The sequence below is a fragment of the Anthonomus grandis genome, chromosome 2, assembly GCF_022605725.1.
Source record: "Anthonomus grandis grandis chromosome 2, icAntGran1.3, whole genome shotgun sequence".
NCBI lineage: Eukaryota > Metazoa > Arthropoda > Insecta > Coleoptera > Curculionidae > Anthonomus > Anthonomus grandis.
In genome coordinates, this window is record NC_065547.1 from 17080188 (window position 1) to 17099370 (window position 19183).

General features: G+C 31.7%; 1 protein-coding gene across 3 annotated transcripts in view; it reads left to right on the forward strand.

Moving 5' to 3' along the window:
* The window catches only part of LOC126733619 (scavenger receptor class B member 1), a 154179-nt gene that overhangs the window by 80305 nt on the left and 54691 nt on the right, over positions 1–19183 (forward strand). Inside the window, exons 1-2 of one of the 3 annotated variants that reach the window (XM_050437001.1) lie at positions 973–1153; positions 11874–12119. The exons of 1 other annotated variant lie outside the window; for it this stretch is intronic. In XM_050437001.1, coding sequence (XP_050292958.1) covers positions 12062–12119 — 58 coding nt within the window. In that variant the 5' untranslated portion in view covers positions 973–1153; positions 11874–12061. Of the gene's footprint in view, positions 1–972; positions 1154–11870; positions 12120–19183 lie in introns of those variants that run through there. One more of the 3 variants, XM_050437000.1, reaches the window with a different exon arrangement.

The window sequence follows — 19183 nt, forward strand, 5'->3', positions numbered from 1 at the left end:
AAACATAAAAAATTCCCTTAAAAATCTGGAATATCTAAGAAATTACGTTCAAGTATAGTTCAAATTTACAAGTCTAGGAGTTCAAGAAGTATGTAAGATACGGCTTTAAATATAAGGAAGATACTTGGAATGACTAATAATATAATTCTTAGTTTAAATACCCATAAACTTATAGCATGCATTTTGCTGGTATATTCTGGGAATGTTCAGTTAAAACATTCTTGGACCATCTCAAATACACTATAAATAATTAAAATTTAATTTAAATATAAATTGCCTAATGAATAAAATGTTTATACCTAAAAAAATATATAATAAGAACTTACATTATATTATATAAATTTTTTATTTTATATAATTATGATATTTTGCATATTCTAAAATATTACGGCAAGGTAGTGCAGAACTGATGATGTATGACGCATCTCAAGAAACTGCATTCATGCTGCTCAGGACTGGAATAATTGGCGATTATTGGAGGCCTATGTTCAGCACTGGACGAGATAGGATGTTTGATGATGATGACCCACCTATGATGAAAATAATGGATGCCACGGAGGTGGGAATATCTGCTTTAACATAAATGACAAACCTTTCACCTTTTAAAATAGCTAGAAAACGCCATCTAGAAAAAAAAATCGCACAATACTGTATTGAATTTTTTTAGAAAATTTCTAATAACAGCTTATTGGATGCCAGTTTACTGAAACCACGCCTAAATGAAAAAAAGAATAAAAGAAAACCGTTTTATAAAAATATTTATTTATCCTACGCCGTACCTTAATTTCGGTACCACCCTGTACATTTGTTATCATCGAACACTTCTCGACTCTACCTGGTATAAACCGGACGCCAAAGAACCACCGTTTGACACCCATTGAGGCACACACGAAACGGTAGAGGGGGGTACCACCGTGGTGGTACCTGTCCTACCCGATCAGGTGTAACACTGTGCCGTAGTGAGTGGCCACTGCAGCTAGTCCGGTGCACTTTGGTACTTTTCTCGCCCTTTTCATCAACCGTCCAACGGAGAATTTGGAAAGTTTTCTTTATCAATTTTCTCGCGAAACCGCGGCGGTTCCCGATAACCAGAATAGTGGATTACGGTTTTTCTCTTGGTGTATTTGTTTCTTGGATTGCTATAAGAAAGAAAGTAAGTTTTGCTATATAGGGTGTACATAAGCACGTCCAATGGGTACAAAATTTTAATTTTTGCATATAATTTTCGTTCGGAGAAAGTATGTACTTGTTGGATGGGGTGTTATGTAAAACGTAAGATGGCGATTTTTTTATTGCTAAAATGTGGGTTAAATCGTTTGGTGTCTATGTGTATAGTGAGGTTAGCTTTTTATCGTATGGCCCAATTTTTGAGCCTTTTTTCGATTTAAAAAATAATAATAAAATTTTACAAAAAGATTCGTCAATCAAAGGTGTCGCCACTTTTCGAAGTTAAAGACTCAAAATGTAGTAAATTTTCTGAGAAGAATGATTTCATTTCAACTTACTATTTTTTAGAAATTACGCCATTTTCACCCTATATTGCTATAATTAGACACAAATTTTAGTCAAACATAATTTTCTACATAACCTAAAAAGTGATGAGGTTGATAATCATCACTTTTTGATTATTAACGTCATGTTAGGATATCCAGAAATAATTGGACGAATTTTCTCAAGAAAAGCCATCGAATTTAAATTGATTTTTAAGGAAATATACCCTATTTTCACCGTTTAAATCAACAAGAAACACAAATTTTGGTCAATATTTTTTTACATAACCTAAGATACCTGAAATGAAGTTTGCAACTCATTAAATTTGACACTAGATTAGATAAGAAGTCGGTATTGTTAAATATTTTCAGCAATTTCTATTTAGGATAAATTAATTTTATCATTACCACATGAGTGCGTAAAATCTCTATATCTAAGAAAATAAGAAGCATCATTATTATTAGAGACGTTTAGCATTATTTTTTTGGGTACGTTAAAATCTTTAATAATGTTGAAACATTTTTAAATAAAGTACCTTATTATATAATATAGGACAGGTAATGTTTGCTTAAGAGCTTTATTTTGCAATAAAAAATTAACGTTTGACCTTTGCAAAATAAAGTTTAACGTTAGCGATTTTAAAATAAGCGTAAACACTACATTATTAGAGACATTAAGCACTATAATTGACATACGTTTAAGGTCTCTATTTGTTATTATAAAATGGCGATTTGTAAAGTATATACAAAGTATTGCAATGTCCAAGCTTTAAGGCTTCTGTGTTCAGCTTCATTTTTTAGAAATATAGAGTACTTTTTAAGAAAAAAATGTTTTCAGTCATAATTTTTTTTATTGAAATATTTTTATGAAATTGAAGTAACAAAAGGCATTTTTTGATCTAAAAGATTTTGTTTTTTTAATTCCTTTAGTTTAGACCACATTTGGTTCTTTGTCTATTGTTCGTACGACGCAAGGTCTTCTAGTAAAAAAATAAAAACACATGTGTGTTCTGCAAGAAAATTCTTCATTTTCTTCGAAGAAGAATGAGACAAGCGCAATCTCTTTTCACCTAGTCCAACGTAAAATCAAGATAACTCATTAGCATTTCCAAGCTCTTTGGCTTCTGATAACTCTTGGTGAGTCTCTAAAAATCCATTAGGATTTATATGTGAACTTCTGATTCGTGTCAGTACTTCCAATTGACAAAAGTGATTTAGTAATCAGCCGTTTTTCGAGAGTGAACTCTGAGTTTTCTGATCCTGAATGCCTCCCAAAATCTCATCAATGGTCACCTCCACTTAGAAGTTTCTTCAAAAAGTTTTAATATTCTGTTAAAAAAAAAATTCCAAAAAAAATCTTTTTTTTTTTATTTAGAGAAGCAAAAGACTTAGTCCAACACGTGAAACCAAGATGATTTAATGCCAAATTTTTTGGCCTCTGATAACTCTAGGTAAGACTCCAGAAATGCATCAGAAGCCTTATGTGAACTTCTGGTTTGTCAGCACCTCAGAATCAATTTACAACTTACCCAAAGATATGAAATCTATCAAACAAGGACATTTCATTGGCTTTTCCTTTCTCACCTCCCGTTGACCTCTGGGAACTTCCTTAAAAGAAAGTCTTGGGTAAGAGGTTTCACATTTGGGTCCTAAGTATAAATAACCTTCAACATTCTTTTTTTTACAAATAATTTAGGCCTTTGAATACTGCTGAATTCCAACATATCCAAGATATCCAGGAACTCTTTACAAATTAGATAGTTTCAGTAAAATTATGTTAACTATCATTTTAGTTTTTACTTTGGTACGATCGTTTTTGACATCCATTCAGTTTCTGTGTCAGAATCATGGATACGGTGGATACAGTAATATTTTTGTTTATGTAATGCTTGCTCTTCTGCAAGAAAACTCTTCATTTTCATGTAAACTGACATAGAACCTGCCGGAGATTATGCTGGTTTTTAGTTTTTTTTTACTCTAAAACCTTGCATCATATAATTAAATTTGTTCGAGACTGAATAATTTTCTTCTTAAAACTTTATACTTTTCAAAGCATCTTTTGGAAGGCCAATGAATATCCATTGGACAAATCTAATATTTTCTGATAATTTTTTCATATGCTTGGAATAAAATTAAAACTTTCTTAAAATATCAGAGACATAAAAAAATTATATAAAAATTCCTAGAATAACTTGAGAAATTACTACAAAATATTTGTTATTTTCATTCAGGCCTTTGACGTTTTTATACTTTTCAGGGTTCTGGAGCCAATTTTTATACCTTCCAGGCATTGTAAATAGCTTAAATATCGTAAATAATTAAAAGACTGAAAGAAATTAGTTATTTATGTAAGAAGTGCAGTGAAAAATGATCATAGTAATGTGAAATTTCTCATGAATAAAAAAAGGGGATTTTACACACGTGAAACATACACAATTTTTTCTACTACCGAGGAAAACAAAAAAAATCATAAATACCAAATTACTTTGGTATTTAAGAGTCAAATCATTTTTTACGCACAAGTGCAAAACTTTATAAGCCCTGGGAAGTGTGTAAATTTACACACGGTAGTAGAAAATAAAAATTTGACAAAACCTGAGATAACATTGAATATGTGTTTAAAATTTGTCCGGTAAATAAGGTCTGGAATATAAAAAACATGAATTACTTTAAATACCTAAAATAAATATTTCAAATTCCTGAAAAGCATGAAAATTTAATTGCAATATTGTTATAAAATGCCTGGAATCAAATGGATGAAAGGTATTTTTTTATTTCATTCCAGACATATCAGATCAATTTTTATGCCTTCCAGGGATTGTAAATTATTTTTACTTATATATTCCAGACTTTTGAATTAACTTTTAATTTTATTCCATTTAAAGTCAAAACCTTAAAAAATTAATTGAAAATCTGAAAAAAAAACAATTCGAATGCCTTGAATAAAATAAAAATTACAATCTCTCAAATGTCTAAAAAGACACTACAAACTGAATAAGAAATTCGGAAATAATTTTTGTTTTTATAAAAAGCAGTGCGCGTATTTATAAAAAACAATTTTTTTCTTAAAACTTTAACACTCTGGGTTTCAAAGACGAAGCGTTTCTCGGTACATGTTGATAAAGAAAGGCTTATTCTAAGCAGAGAATGCGCTGTTAAAGTGCAGACACTACAATTCGGGATATGCTCTATTAAGGTTTACGAATTTAAAGTAAGCGAAAACTTTTAGTGCTTATTTAAAAATTAACATTTTTTTTCAACTTTTTTTAACTTTAATTTAATTTAATTTAACATTTTAAACGAATTTAACGTTTCTTACTGTCAACCATTCTTATTATAAGGGGTATAAAGCATAGGTTGGTTATATCCCATAATACCTGGAATACGTACAAAAAATACGAAATATAAAACAAATACTAAATCCATGTAAGACATAAAATACTGTTTATTTAAAGATTTACTATAGTTGTAACTAGAGAATATACAGATACCCGAAAAATTGCTAATATTTTGAATGGCGATGACATATCTACTCTGTTATTTATACCCATAAACCATGCGAGTTTAGGCACTTCTTCTCACTGATAAAAATGTATGGAAAGTATCGGTGAAATTTAAAGTAACATTTTTTATTATTAAAAGTTTTCTATCGGATTTAAAGTACTCTAAAGTTCTTCCGAACGTTTCACTAGCTCATGCCTAGATATTGCTTCCACCTCAAAAGTTGACAGCGGACAAATCTTTTTTTTTTATTCCCCAGTAGGCAATGTTGAAGTTGTTCTTCGAGTTCTATAATATTCTAATGAGTGTCTCGGTGTATCGTCTCATGGTGGGGTCTAGTCGAGTGTGAGTATAGGCTCAGGAGATGTCTGGATATCTGGTCTAGCAGTGCCTCTGTCTCTAAGCGTCTGTACAAATTGCCTTTCCGTATGAATCAGGAGACTCTCATGATAATAGGGAATTCAATATTGTTGTCAGCGTTAAGTCTTCTAAAGAGAAATAATTGGCCTCAAATACACTCTCTGAATTCTGATCGTATTCTTTAAAAAACTCTATTGTATCTTGTGTTTATGCCATACGTTAGTCGAGATATATGGCCCAGTACTTCAGATGTCTCAAGGAAAAGATACATTTATTCATTATAGCCGTTCTCGTTGAAGTCGTTTCCAACTCTTAGTAAACATGAAAGCTCATTTTATCTTGAACTGACCTCTAATGGCCCGTGGCAACCAATGCTTTCTTCTTGAACCTGATATTATCATTGTTTAATCTGATGCTATTCTGGTTTATCTTTTTCAAAGGTGTGGGTATGTTAAGATAAAATCAATATGATTCAACTTTACCAAAAATCAACAAAAATTGAGAGAGAAAAATTCAATTTTGCGACCATAAGATGACTAAATGACTCAATGCTGACCAAAATACAGCTGAAAGTATATATTGGTTTTATACCTAGTGATCTACCACCTACCTAATAAATCATTTAATAATCTGAAGGAAAAACGAAGGATGAGTCATTTTTATATTCGTTGATCAACTCTATCAAAGGTTTTGGCGAAATCCATATATATTTTAACTGCCTGCTATTGTAATGGCTACAATAAGCCACCGATTGACTTTATAGGCTAGAGTCTTCTGAAGCAAATGACAAGAGTCTTCAGTACGGGTCTTTGATAATGGTTGAATACTGGTCTTAATAGGACAATTGAGGATGTAATGACAACTGCGGAGAGAAGTTCCAAATACTCAACGATCGCGTTTTTTTAATATAATATTAATAACGTCATTGACTGTTCCCATAAGGTTTCCATAAAATACAAGAATATGCTCACTTCATAAGAGTTGAGCAAAATTTTTGGTTGAAAATAATAAGTTTCTTGACACGAGAATTCTGAGTAATAGATTATCACTGTACTGAACCGTTTCATGTAAAATGTCGTTACAATATTGAATTCCTGATTAGTGAGAACAAATGCATTATTTGCAAAGAAAGAAAATCTTGAAATTCTATTAAACAATGCCTTAAGTTAAAGAGAAAACGGCAATGCTCCACCGAATTGAACTTTAGTTAGTAGAGAAGGAAGCGATAGAAACGCTATAGTTCTCCTTTTAATTCGAAACTTGAAGAGTTGTTTTTGATAGTTATTACATTGATTTTCGCAAGGCCTGAATTGACCAAATCTCTATACAGGTATCAAAACAAACCATTAAAGTTCTATTTGGTTAGGATGGTTACTTTTTGTTCCAAATATGGCCGACTTTGACGATTTTTATTTTCATTTCTGACACGAGATGAGGTCTTTACTATATCAAAATTGTCCATAAAATATTTTAAGTATATCCAATGCCTGGAAGAGATAAAAATGGCGTAAAATATGTGAAAAGCGTAAAATATGACTCTGAAAACAAAAATAGTTAAGAATAATTAGGTTTACATACACACCTGAAATAATATCAATATAGTTAGAATTTAGCCAAATATCAATAATATTTTGCGATCATAAGATGACTAAACGATTCAATGCTGACTAAAATACAACTTGAGGTCAAACGACCTTAATGGTGGTGAAAAACTTCAAATTAGCCACGGTTTTTGGTTGGGACAATTTCTATTTCTAATCACACATGAGATAATTTCTTCACTTCATATCAATACTGCCCATATCGAGGTTTCCCAACCTCGCATTAGCATTATCTGAGGTCATGAAACTGCCGCTTGGCTGATGGTATGTTTGTATATTTATAGAGTTGCACAAAGGCGAGTAGTACGTGAACATCGTGATTAAATTTATTATATCGAGTTTATAACCCTGCTGCTGCTGCTACTTTCAATGATGTTTATTTAAGGAATGTCTAATGACCAACAAGGAGAAACAGAAGATGCCAAATTGCACAAAATCATAATATTATCTTATATGTAGATATTTAGAATAGGTTTCGTAACATAGGTGCCACTCAAGCCACGTAATTCAATGTATATCGGCGTGTCTTGATAATTTAAAGTGAAATCTTTAGGAAGTAAAGCCGAAAGTAGGCTGAAGATATTAAATGCTGCTATAGTACAGCTGCCCGAGCCGAATGTGGGTAATGAGTGTATATGGGTTGGTTTTCAATTCCACTTTTGCTGGTGTTGTTAGTAACACAATTTATAATCAGGTGGTGTAAGCAATTTACAATAATTATCTGCTAATATGTGATTTAAGACACGTCTAAACCATTCATACAGAAGTCCTACATTACTTAGAAGAAAGAAATGCAACCCCTAATTCATATTTGATTCATGACTCCAATGCTGATATATTTAACATCTTTTTTTTAATAGGATTCCGTATACCAGGAAGTGGACGATCTTAATGTTGTTCTAAATTTATATCCTTAAGATATATCTAAAATACTTCAAAAGGTTCATATTTTGATTCTTATAGGGCTTAGACATTAATCGCTTGGCTTTTTAGCAATGTCCCATATTATATGCGTCAAACAAACATAAGACATATCATTATGGTAATGCGGAACATAATTTTCAAAAAAAATTACAATAATACAGAAGGTACTTAACCGGTTCCACTATTATTACTTGAATAAACATTAAAATACGCAAGAACCCAACGAATAGACGATTTGCCTAACATCTTTTGAATTGTTTAATTGCGTTAACTTTGACCTAGATTTCCACACAGCTTGCTTGTACAACGTTGTATTATTACTTATAATTTACTATAACCTATTAAAACGTTATGAGTATTTTTTAACAAATCCTCCTGTATATGTGTGATACCAAACAAGTCCTTGTCACTTCAAACGAGTTTTTAAAATTGACATATTTAAATTTGCTGATTATTGTTTAAATATTTATGCAAAAACCGGATGGTCAATGTTACCAAGGTTTACAGGTTTAGCAGGAATATTAAATATTTTTTACGTTTAAAACGTTAGTCCTACGATGTTTTTTACTGTCAACTGCTTCTAGTAACGTGAATATTAAAAAAAAAAAAGCATTGTGAGCTGGAAAATAGATTATTTGTGTGTGAAATTCTATAATAAAACAGAAATGTATTGTGATATGGAATACTGATTTTTTTAAAATCTTAATTAGAGTGATAGGGTGTCGATTTTAGCGTAACCCCAGAGAGGTGTCATCATAAATTAACATTTTCTTAGCGTTACGGCCCTGTGCTATTTAAACTCGACACACAGTTAACATTGACAGATAATGCATGTATTAATCGTCAGCTGTCAACGTTATAGGCATGCACTGGGAGATTTTAAGAGGGTCATACCAAGTTATCTGTTAACGTAAATAGTAAAATATAATAAACGGAATGTATCAAATTTCTACAAAACGTTAAATTACGTCCCCAAATATGTAGGGATCCACCTTATTAGTGCTAAAAATGTAGGTTTTGGAGACAAAGTACAGCTCTAAATAGAAATATAATTTTTAAATAATAGCCATGGTTTTAATAATGAGCTACAAGGAAACGCATGTTTGTCTTGCTAGAATTATTGGAATAATTTACTTTCATTTTGTGCCACGTTATTAAACTTATTAAGTAGGTCGTTTATTTTAATTATTGTGTTTTTTTTTTAAGAATTGTTGATGCTAAAGGTGCGTTCATAAACTCAACGTTGGTAAAACAAAGGTAATTTTCTAAAGAAAGCATAGCACTAATTAATTGACGGATTTAATATATTACTAAGACATCAAATTATAATATATTTCGACGTTTCCGAGTTACCAACGGCATGACATTGTCTAATATTTCTGTAAGGTTTTTGGGTTTTTTCAATATTTAATGACCAAATTCTAGTCAGTTACCGTCATTACATCAGGCTACAAGCATATTTTCTTTAATATTTTTGGATTTGTAGTGGAAAATTTTGCCAAAAAAAGCAATTAATGTCAACTTTTTGGGTTTTTGCCACATTTTATCACCGAATTATAATATTGTTGAAATCATACCAAAGGTGAGAGACTGATTGAAATCTGTCAACAACATTTATTAAGAATACGAAATGGATATTTCAGCATAAGTACACACACATATGGATATAACACACAAGAAACCTTAAATCTGTCATTGGCTATGTAATAATAAGAGAAAATACGATGTTACGAATAAATGACGTACGAGCATATAGAGGAGGGGCTCAGACCATTGTATAGTCAGAGTAAAACTGCCATTCATATCTCAGAAGTTCACAGGGAGAGAGGAATGCACAAACATCCAAACAATATAATGTAGACAGTCTAATCAATAAAAGTACCCGAAATTTGTACCAGAACAGACTAGAAAACTTTTTATGACAGTACAACAACAACCTGTAGACAAGGTACATACATGACAACATAGTGAACAGTTTAAAAAGAGCTGTAGAAAAAGCAGTCGGAATAAAAACTGCACAGGTTAGTAAGAAACTCTGGTGGAACGATTATAATAAAGAATTGGTATATCAGAAGATAAAACTATATCAAAATTGGTTGATCACCTAGCTTTAGGAAGATAGAGAACAATACTTAGAGATTAAAAGAACAATCAGAAGAAATATAAATATAGCACAGAAAGAGATATGGAACAAGAAATGTACAAAAAGACATATATGGGAACAGAAGAAAAATTAACAACTAGAGGTATAGGCGGAAAGAAGTGCTCAGAATATTGAAAATTTATTAAAAACCTTAAGTCTGAACTTAAAAACTAAGGCAAATGTCCAAATTATGCCAACAAAGAAATGGACCAATCACTATCAAAAGCTGTTGATTAAGAACAAAGAAGAATATTCATTGAACCCACCTATGGATGTGATAGTAGAAGGTGATACAATCACGAACGCAATACGAAACTTGAAAAACCTCCAGAAAAACTGTTTCAACAACTTGGTGCATCAACCAATACCTAAATGGGAATCTAGTCTCTGCATAATGGAAAGAGGCATATATATCGTTAATCTAGAAAAAAGGGAATAAATTAGAATGTTCCAACTGCAGAGGTATATTTGTAACCATTACATGTCAGGGTTTCGAGCTGGAACGTATATAGGATATTATAGGATAACACCTTCTGCTTAACACAACTTATAGGTCAGTCGTCAACCAAGAAACTGATCTTATGTTCATATTATGTAGATCTCCAGAAAAACCTATGATATGTCAGTCCTTGTCAAGAAGTTGTTATTTCATATTGATCCTCTATGAATTTTGGATCTTAGAGGTACAATTATGTTAATTTAGGGGTCAAAAGTCCATTTTGTTCCTTACTCCTGCATCTCACCTTCAGGTACATTCTCGACCACCTGGAAATTTTACTTTTCTGACGTGTTTAAACTGATTACAGACGAGAGACATCATTTTAAAGCAATGGACGATCCATGACTTTTGGTTCTTATATGCGCGTTTATGTCGATTTGAGGGTCAAAAGACCAATTTTAGCATAACGGAACAAATTCGAATAAAACTTGAAGCGACTGAATTTGATGTTTTTAGGAGACCAATGGGTATATCAAGAAGAGAAAGAATGCGAAATGACGACGTATGAGTACCAGAGACAATGACGAAAGACATTTGAAACCGTCGTGTAGTCTTAAAATATGATTTTCTTTAGGTAGTTATGGTCAATATATCAAACTACAAGCATCATAATTTCATTACAATTTTTGGGTCTGTAATAGAAAATCTTGTCAAATAATATACTTCAATTTTTTTGGCACATGGTCACATTATAGATATTATGTCCAATGTCGCTAATAGCATAATTCCTGATCAATTATACCCAGTAGGCTTTTTTTTAATTAACGCCATTATCATGTGCAGGTACATATTATATATATTTAACCTTGCGCGTCACGATATATAAAAAAGTGAACATTTTAAATACATTTACGCGTTAATTGATGTGATAACCAGTACTACCTGGTCCTATAATAAACTTGTGGCCACAGTAAATAAAATGGTTTATTTTCCATTGATGGGATATCAAGGACGACGTGTGCAACTTTTTGGGTAAAAAATTCTGTTAATATTTGTTTTGATTCTATGATCTTGACTTTTGAATCAGGTAAAAGTTGTTTTGTATGGGAAATATTTTGCAAAACGTTGTTTAGTAAATTAACTGGGGTCTTTCATAGCATACTTAATTAACACACATACAAATACTACATACACATTGTGCCTATATTTTTATATTCTATGGTGAGGATGTTTTTCATCTTTATGTCTAAAAATGTTTGCAATGCAAGCACAATATGAAAAGAGATGTTCTTAGGATGTTATACAAATCTAGATAAATTATATATGTAATTAAACGATTTAATCCACATTGCAGCAGATCGCCGTCGACCGCAAAAAGAAACTCAAAAATAAAATTAATTTCTTATTTTCAGTAGCGGTCGCAGGAGAAATTCAAACAAAATCGAGCAGCGAGAAAAATGTTGTGATCGCGACAAATGTGCGAGAAAATAAACCAGAACAATTTTTAATTATTATTGTTCAGTGCTACAAGTGTACACCGCGAAACGACCTTTCTTTAAAAAAATATTTTTTTTTTAGCGATTAATATAACGAAATAATCATTATGAAAGGAAGAGAAAAGCTGTGCGCCAAACTGTCGAGCGCATTCTTGAGGAAGTGGTGTAAGTATTAAGATAGAGAGTTTTTTTTGTTTTGACATGTATATAGGACGCCTTGGAGTAGTTTTAACAACTGTCAAGTCCCAGATAATCTCTTATAGTTCAAACCATTTACTTATAAACTCAATATATAATATTTACCAAATATACATTGTAGCGTTTTATTTTTCTATTTCTTATGTTCACTAACGCTCCATTGATATTTCATTAATTTCAATAATTATATTAATAATTTCAGTCAACTTCTTGTATCGATATTTCTTTAAATTCACACTGTCAATGACACATTACTACTGTAACGCATCACTCTCCTGGTTTAATTATTCATGCTTTCTGTTGACGGTCCGTCACTCTTCTGATTGGTCTTAATTAATGTTTTCTCTGTTTGGCTGACATTGACAGCTCAGGCGAGAGGTGAGGTCGTTACTTATTTAGTCGGTACTGCCTCCATTTTTCGAGGACTTGTTCCCGTGTTGCAGGTGGAAGCGCGCGTAAAGGGCCAGTTTTTTTATTTCCGAAGTTTTGAAGCAGGAAGTGGCCAATATGGTTTATAATTTATAGTCCTTAATCTTGTTCCTTTAGGGAACTGTTTATTTCATAATTCTGGTGCAGGATGCCCAAGATTTTAATGGATAGATAATGAAACTTAGCAAGGGTTTTACTTTTTTGTTTTCCTCTTTATTCTCCTTCAATTATTGATGGCTACAGGCTGTTGATTTCCCCGGGAAATTGCTGAAAGCGGTGGAGCTGGAGCCAGAGTTAGAGCTAGTATTAGAGATTCCCAGTCCGGATAGCTAAGCTACAAATGGCACACATTTACAGCCTTGATTTTGAAGGCTAACCGTTCATTTCTTGGAGGAATATACAGGCCAGTTTATTCCATTTATTTAAATATTACTAACCATAGATTTCTCTCACTTATTTACATTTTTATTAATATACATTTAATTTCAATTTATTGCTACAAATAATTTAATCAATATCATAATTTAATACGTCAATTTCCTATTTATAATTTTAGTTATATTTTGTTCAGTATTTTTCAGTACCTTTTTTGGTAGTTAAATCCATATAAGTCGGTTAAGGCTGATATGCCTTAGGTAAAAAGGTTCATGAACTTTCCCCTGCGTAATACAAATATTTACTAAAAACTTTAATAATTGCAATTTATTTTTCAAGTGCTAAAATCTACCTAGTAGCTTAATCATAATTTAAATGTTACTTTTGACAAACTTATTTTATTTAATCATATCAACATTATTCATATTTTAAATCATAATAAATTATTAACATTTAACAGATTAGAACATGAGGTGTATACATATCTTTAATGTAAATATAATTTGGTTGTATTGTTAAGATATTTTTTTTTGCCTCTTTAAATCTACTTTATCCAGGGTCATTTAATTGATAATTGAAACCTATATACCAAGTCTTTTTCTTAGTTTTCTTACATTTATAAAAAAAAAACTAAGTGGCGCCCTCTTATTTAATAGTTATAATCAAGTCTAGATTTTTTTAATAGCCAGTCATAAGTGAACCTTCGAACAATCCCAAGCCTCCAATAATTCTGAGCTACCGTCTGCAAACTCTTGGCAAAATAGTAATACTGTAAAGTTAACGCCACAACATAACCTAACCTCACTGAGTTTGTTTGCTTAATTTTTGGCCTCAAAGCCATAATTTTTGTGAACTTTTCACTCTAAATTGAATAAAATCTAACCTCAAAATGAGTGACACATGCACCCGATGTCTTCATTCATGTATTTTTAAGGAACCAACTAAGAGTTCCACCGATATGTTTGGATATCCATGTGATTTATGCAACAATATCTTGTGTAAATCTTGCTCCGGAATAAGTACTACAGAAATAAGATCACTTACTCTCTCCAGTCGAGTTATGCCTTATGTGTGTAAGGATTACTTTCCTAAACTCATTGACTTGTTTCGCTTGGTGAATCGTGTTTCTAACTTGGAAACTGAAGTTCAGGATATCAAAAACAAAACAGATAAGTGTTTAGAAGTTGGCTCTATGATCAATGAAACTAAAGAAGAGGTAAAACTCTTAAATGTTGCTTTCTTATCATCCTTGAATGGCATCAGAACCGATATTAAATTATTACAACAGCCTCAACCAACCAGCTTGCCTACTACTCTATCGGTAAGTGATAATCTCATACAGGAAATGACCGAACGACAGAAAAAGCCAACAAACATCATGCTTTTTAGTTTTTTTTTTATCACTAGATGTCCAACATAGATTCATAGTGTGACCAGAATTGCCCAGAAAAATAGTAATGGGCATAGGTCCCTTAGAGTCGTATTAAGTAGCAACGAAGAAGTAGTAAGGGTTTTGAGAAGCAAAAGAAATCTGGACAGGACTACACAGGTCTACATTGAAGCTGATCTTACACTTCAACAGAGAAAGGATCTAAATGAGTTAAAGGGAAACTTGAAGGAGAGACAAAAAAAGTTGAAAAGGATCTATTTATTAAGTATTTTGCAGAGATTCCTAAAATTGTTGTCCAAAAAACCTTCAAAAAAAGATGGTCTATTACTAAAACGTGAGGGGTTTACGAACCAAGCTTGACCTGTTGCACCAGAATGTGTCCTACAACTCTCAATGTCACATATTTGTCTTAAATGAGACCTGCTTAACCAGTGAGTACTTTTATAATGAACTCCAAGTACACGATTATACTAAAGGATAGATCGGCTTTTACTAGTGAATGTTGTCGTGGCGAGGGAGTGCTGATTGCAGTGCATAAGAGTGTAACCAGTCGGGTTTTATCATCAAGTAAGGAAATTGAGGCCCTGTTTGTTTGTGTACGCTCTGGAAGCCATCAGTTATTAGTGGTTACTTCATATTTTCCGCCCAGAAACCACTCTAACAAGTATGCTATTTTTGTGGACGATTTGGCGCGGTTGGGACTTGGAATTGGCTCCTTCCTCAGATGTAGTTGTTTCCATGGCAAATCTGCCAAATCTTGCATTGCCCCCAACAGACAATCTTCACCCTCCAGTGTACTGTTGTGTGGAGTGTTGTCTTAACAGATATTTAGGTGAACTGACAGGCTGTGGTTCCTATAAATATATTCTATGAAATTATGTATTAGGAATCTCTTAGGAATAATTCTGCGAAATTTTTCGAAATTTGTAAACAATAAAAAAGGCAACAGTGCAGGCCCTCAAGAGATATTTTACGAAAACATTAAATGCTCTTCTGGTATTGATATAGTCAATCTGTTCTCTAAGTATTTTTCTGAAATATATAGCAATTCACTACCTATAATTTACTATATACACTATATACACTATATAAACTATATTATAACTGGAACGATTTAGTATCTGTAAATCAAGTTACAAATAATTTGAATGTTTCTAAGTTAAGCATAACACTCTCTGAAATTTATTTTGAGCTGAGTAAGGAGGTTGCCTCTTATCTTCTTACAGCATTGCAATTTTATTATCTCAAGACCTTTGTTTATATTATTCAATTTATCCCTAAACACAGGTGTTTTCCTTGACTTTTGGAAATCAAGCTTTGTGACGCCCATCTTAAAGTCTGGTGACAGCACTCAGGTCAAGAATTATAGACCAATAAGTATCCTTAGTTCTATCCCAAAGCTTTTTGATAGGATTGTTTATGGTTTTTTGGTGCGTCATCTTGTTGTTGTAATTAATGACATACAATTTGGTTTTATGTCAGGGCGGTCTATTGAGCTGAATGTTCTCACTTTTACTGAGTTTGTTATCCAGTCTTTTGAGATGGCCTTACCGGTCCCCTATATATGTGGTTGAAAAGCTACTTATCTAACCGTAGGCAGATTGTTAAACTCTGCAATTTTGAATCAAATGAAGTACAGACTCCATCTAGTGTTCCCCAAGGATCCCACCTGGGGCCGTTGCTTTTTAACATCTTCAACAATGATATTGGAAGTTGTTTCATGAATAGCTAATATCTGAAACTTGCGGATGACCTTAAGGTCTACCGTAGAATCTGAAATATTTGGATGATTGCCTCAAACTTCAGCTTCCATCTCTTTATGTCACAACAACTGTATTAAAGGCTATGCAAATGCTGGGTTTTATTAAGAGGTGCACCATAGATTTCCAGGACATTGCTTCTATTAAGCTTCTTTACTGTGCACTAGTTAGTCCTCACCTAGAGTATGGTTCATGTATTTGGTCTACATTCAGATGATTGAACAGGTTCAGCACAAATTCTTAAGATACATTGCGTTCAAAAGGAATGTTCCACTTCCTATTATCTACCACGAGTTTGAGTCTGAACTTAATATCGATACTCTCCAAACACGTCTATACATCGTCACCTGTCAGTCTTTTATGACATTCTCCATTCTGGAGCTTGCTGCCCAGATATACTTGGTAAAATCGGTCTACATGTTCCTTATAGGCAGACCCGTCAGACACCCTCATTCCATATTCCATCCTACCGAACCAATTATGGAAATAATTCCTTTGTTACCAGGGCAGGCAAACTTGCTAACCAGTACTCGGATCAGTTGGATTGTAGTGTAGGTTAGGTTTTTCTTCTCTTCTAAAACGTTTTATATTGTTGTAAATTGGGCAATTGCTCGTTGAAAGAGAAATAAATAAATAAATAAATAAATATTGCTAATATCGCGAGTAGAATGAAGCCAACATGCTGAGATATTAGAGGACCATGTTATAAGGCATAAATCTGTCTCTAGTTGGAATGATGCTATATATGCATGCTTAAAAAGTTCTTCGTTCATTGGCCAAAGCTTGAACTAATAAAAATTGGGCATATCCCTTTTTTTAACTTTAAAATTTTACTTTAACCTTGTTTTCTAGTTCAGAAATTCGAAGTAACTCAACAATTTACTAAGGAGCACACGTTATAGGCTAAATTCGATCAGAAAATTTAACTTTCTATCAAACATATATTACACAAAGGTTGCAAGGTGGGAAGCATTGGCTAGAAGTAAAATGCTGTAATTACACAACATTAGAAAAACCAGGTCTAGTTAGTCTAATTAGTGAAATAAAAAGAATGTATCTTTTCTAGTACTTTCTACCCTTTTTAAAAAACACTTATGTGTAATGTAATGTTAAAAAGTTGTGTTTTGATACATTTATTTAAAAAAAACTTTTTGCTTAAGAAGTTTTTTTTAATTTAACTCATGACTCTTAACTTCACTGTAATAGTAGTGTTGCAAAATTTAGGTAGGAGTCAAACTATATATTTATATTATGACTTAAACTGGGCGCCTTTTATATAAATCAGATGAGATAAACATGATTTGTATAAAGGACATGTATAAACCAGCCCTTTTTCTCATCTTGACCGATATGGTTTAGATCTAACTCAATATAAGGGGATAGGCATTTTTGCTTAGTGACGAAGTATATACTTATCAGAGGAATAGAACTATAAGGATTACGCAGGGTTGTCATTGTCCCTCTCTTAGCTTAAAGATGCTTTGCAATAAAATTCAAAACATCTTTAAACTAATGTAGTATACAGATAGTTCAGTAGTTCTAGTAGCTGATGATGGCTATTAAAATAGCTGAAATGTATTATACATTAGTTTAAAGATGTTTTTTTTTTTCATTTTATTGTGATGAGAACAACCACCTTGCATAATACAAATTTACAAACACCTTTAAAATAATACAAATTTAATACTCTGCAAGACATTATGTGTCAAGCAAATATGGTTTGCCTGTATAACATTTCTCTTTTTAAATATTTGATTTGCAAGGAGTTATATTTTGACTGTAATTTGTAAAGCTACACCACAAACAATTAAATTGGATCTGTGCAAAAAAAATAAAATAGATCAGTAACAAATATAACAAAATTTTATTAATTCAAACATATTTATTAATATTTAATACAAAATTTGTACACCTTACAAAAAAAGATCATGTTTATAATAATCACAATAACACGTTGAGAATATCAGTCAGAATAAAAAAATATTAATTTTTAAATAAAACTAATTTTGAGAACTTCTGTCTTTTTTATACAATATAATTTTTTATTTGTAAAACTTTTATTTATTTACAAAAATTGAAACATTATTTAATAAAGATACTATGAACACATTAAATTAAATTATAAATAAAAGTAGTACCATAAATCATAAAATAAGTATAAAATATTACTTGTTGAAAGTTTTAAAAAAATATAAGAATTAATTATACTAATAGACTTCTTCTTCTTCATCTTAATGAATCTTCTGTTTTATTGTTGGAGTAAAAGTCTGCTTAAACAACTGTTACACCTCCTTGCCCTAGTCGAGTTGAAAAATGAGAAGATTTTACTTCATTAACAGGTCAAACGATATGCCAATATAAGGAGTTTTTGGAAATTCTTGTAACACCAACTGACTATCTGAATTGCTGGTAGATGAATTAGGTGCGTTAGGTTGTGGTTAATTTAACCTTTTTTAAAAATTAAGAGCTTTGTTTTACAAAACAGGATTATTGATGATAAAGTGTCTATGAAATTAAACAACTTGCGAAATGGCATCTATGTTTTTCTTACAAGATGATCTTTGGGAAATCTGGAAAAAATAGATATATTAAAAAAATAAGTAATAAATATTTATTTATATTATCATGCACAGGAATTTATATTAAAGATGTTGACCCTATATTAACTTTTGTAGTTCCAATAGGGCGATCACATACGAGCAACTCTGCAGGTGAAAGGACTAAACTAATGGTAACTAGAATACTAAATAATAAATTAGCACCGAAACTATAAAATACAATAAAAAAATAATTACCCTATTCATATTTCCATAACAATACCATTGTAAGCTTTGTTTATTTATATGTTAGGTGTTTTGTGTATGGTAAGTTTTTGTTGAATTTTCCTTTTTTCGGGCTACATCATTTTAATTATTGTTTAGGTCTGATGATGCTCTAGTTGAGCGAAACATGTAACCTTTGTAATTTTATTAAATGTATTTGTGATCCTGTAGATTTTGTGTTTTTACCTTTTATAAAAAAAAATAACAATACCTAGATACTTATGAAATGATCTGGTAGGGATTACATATCTCTCA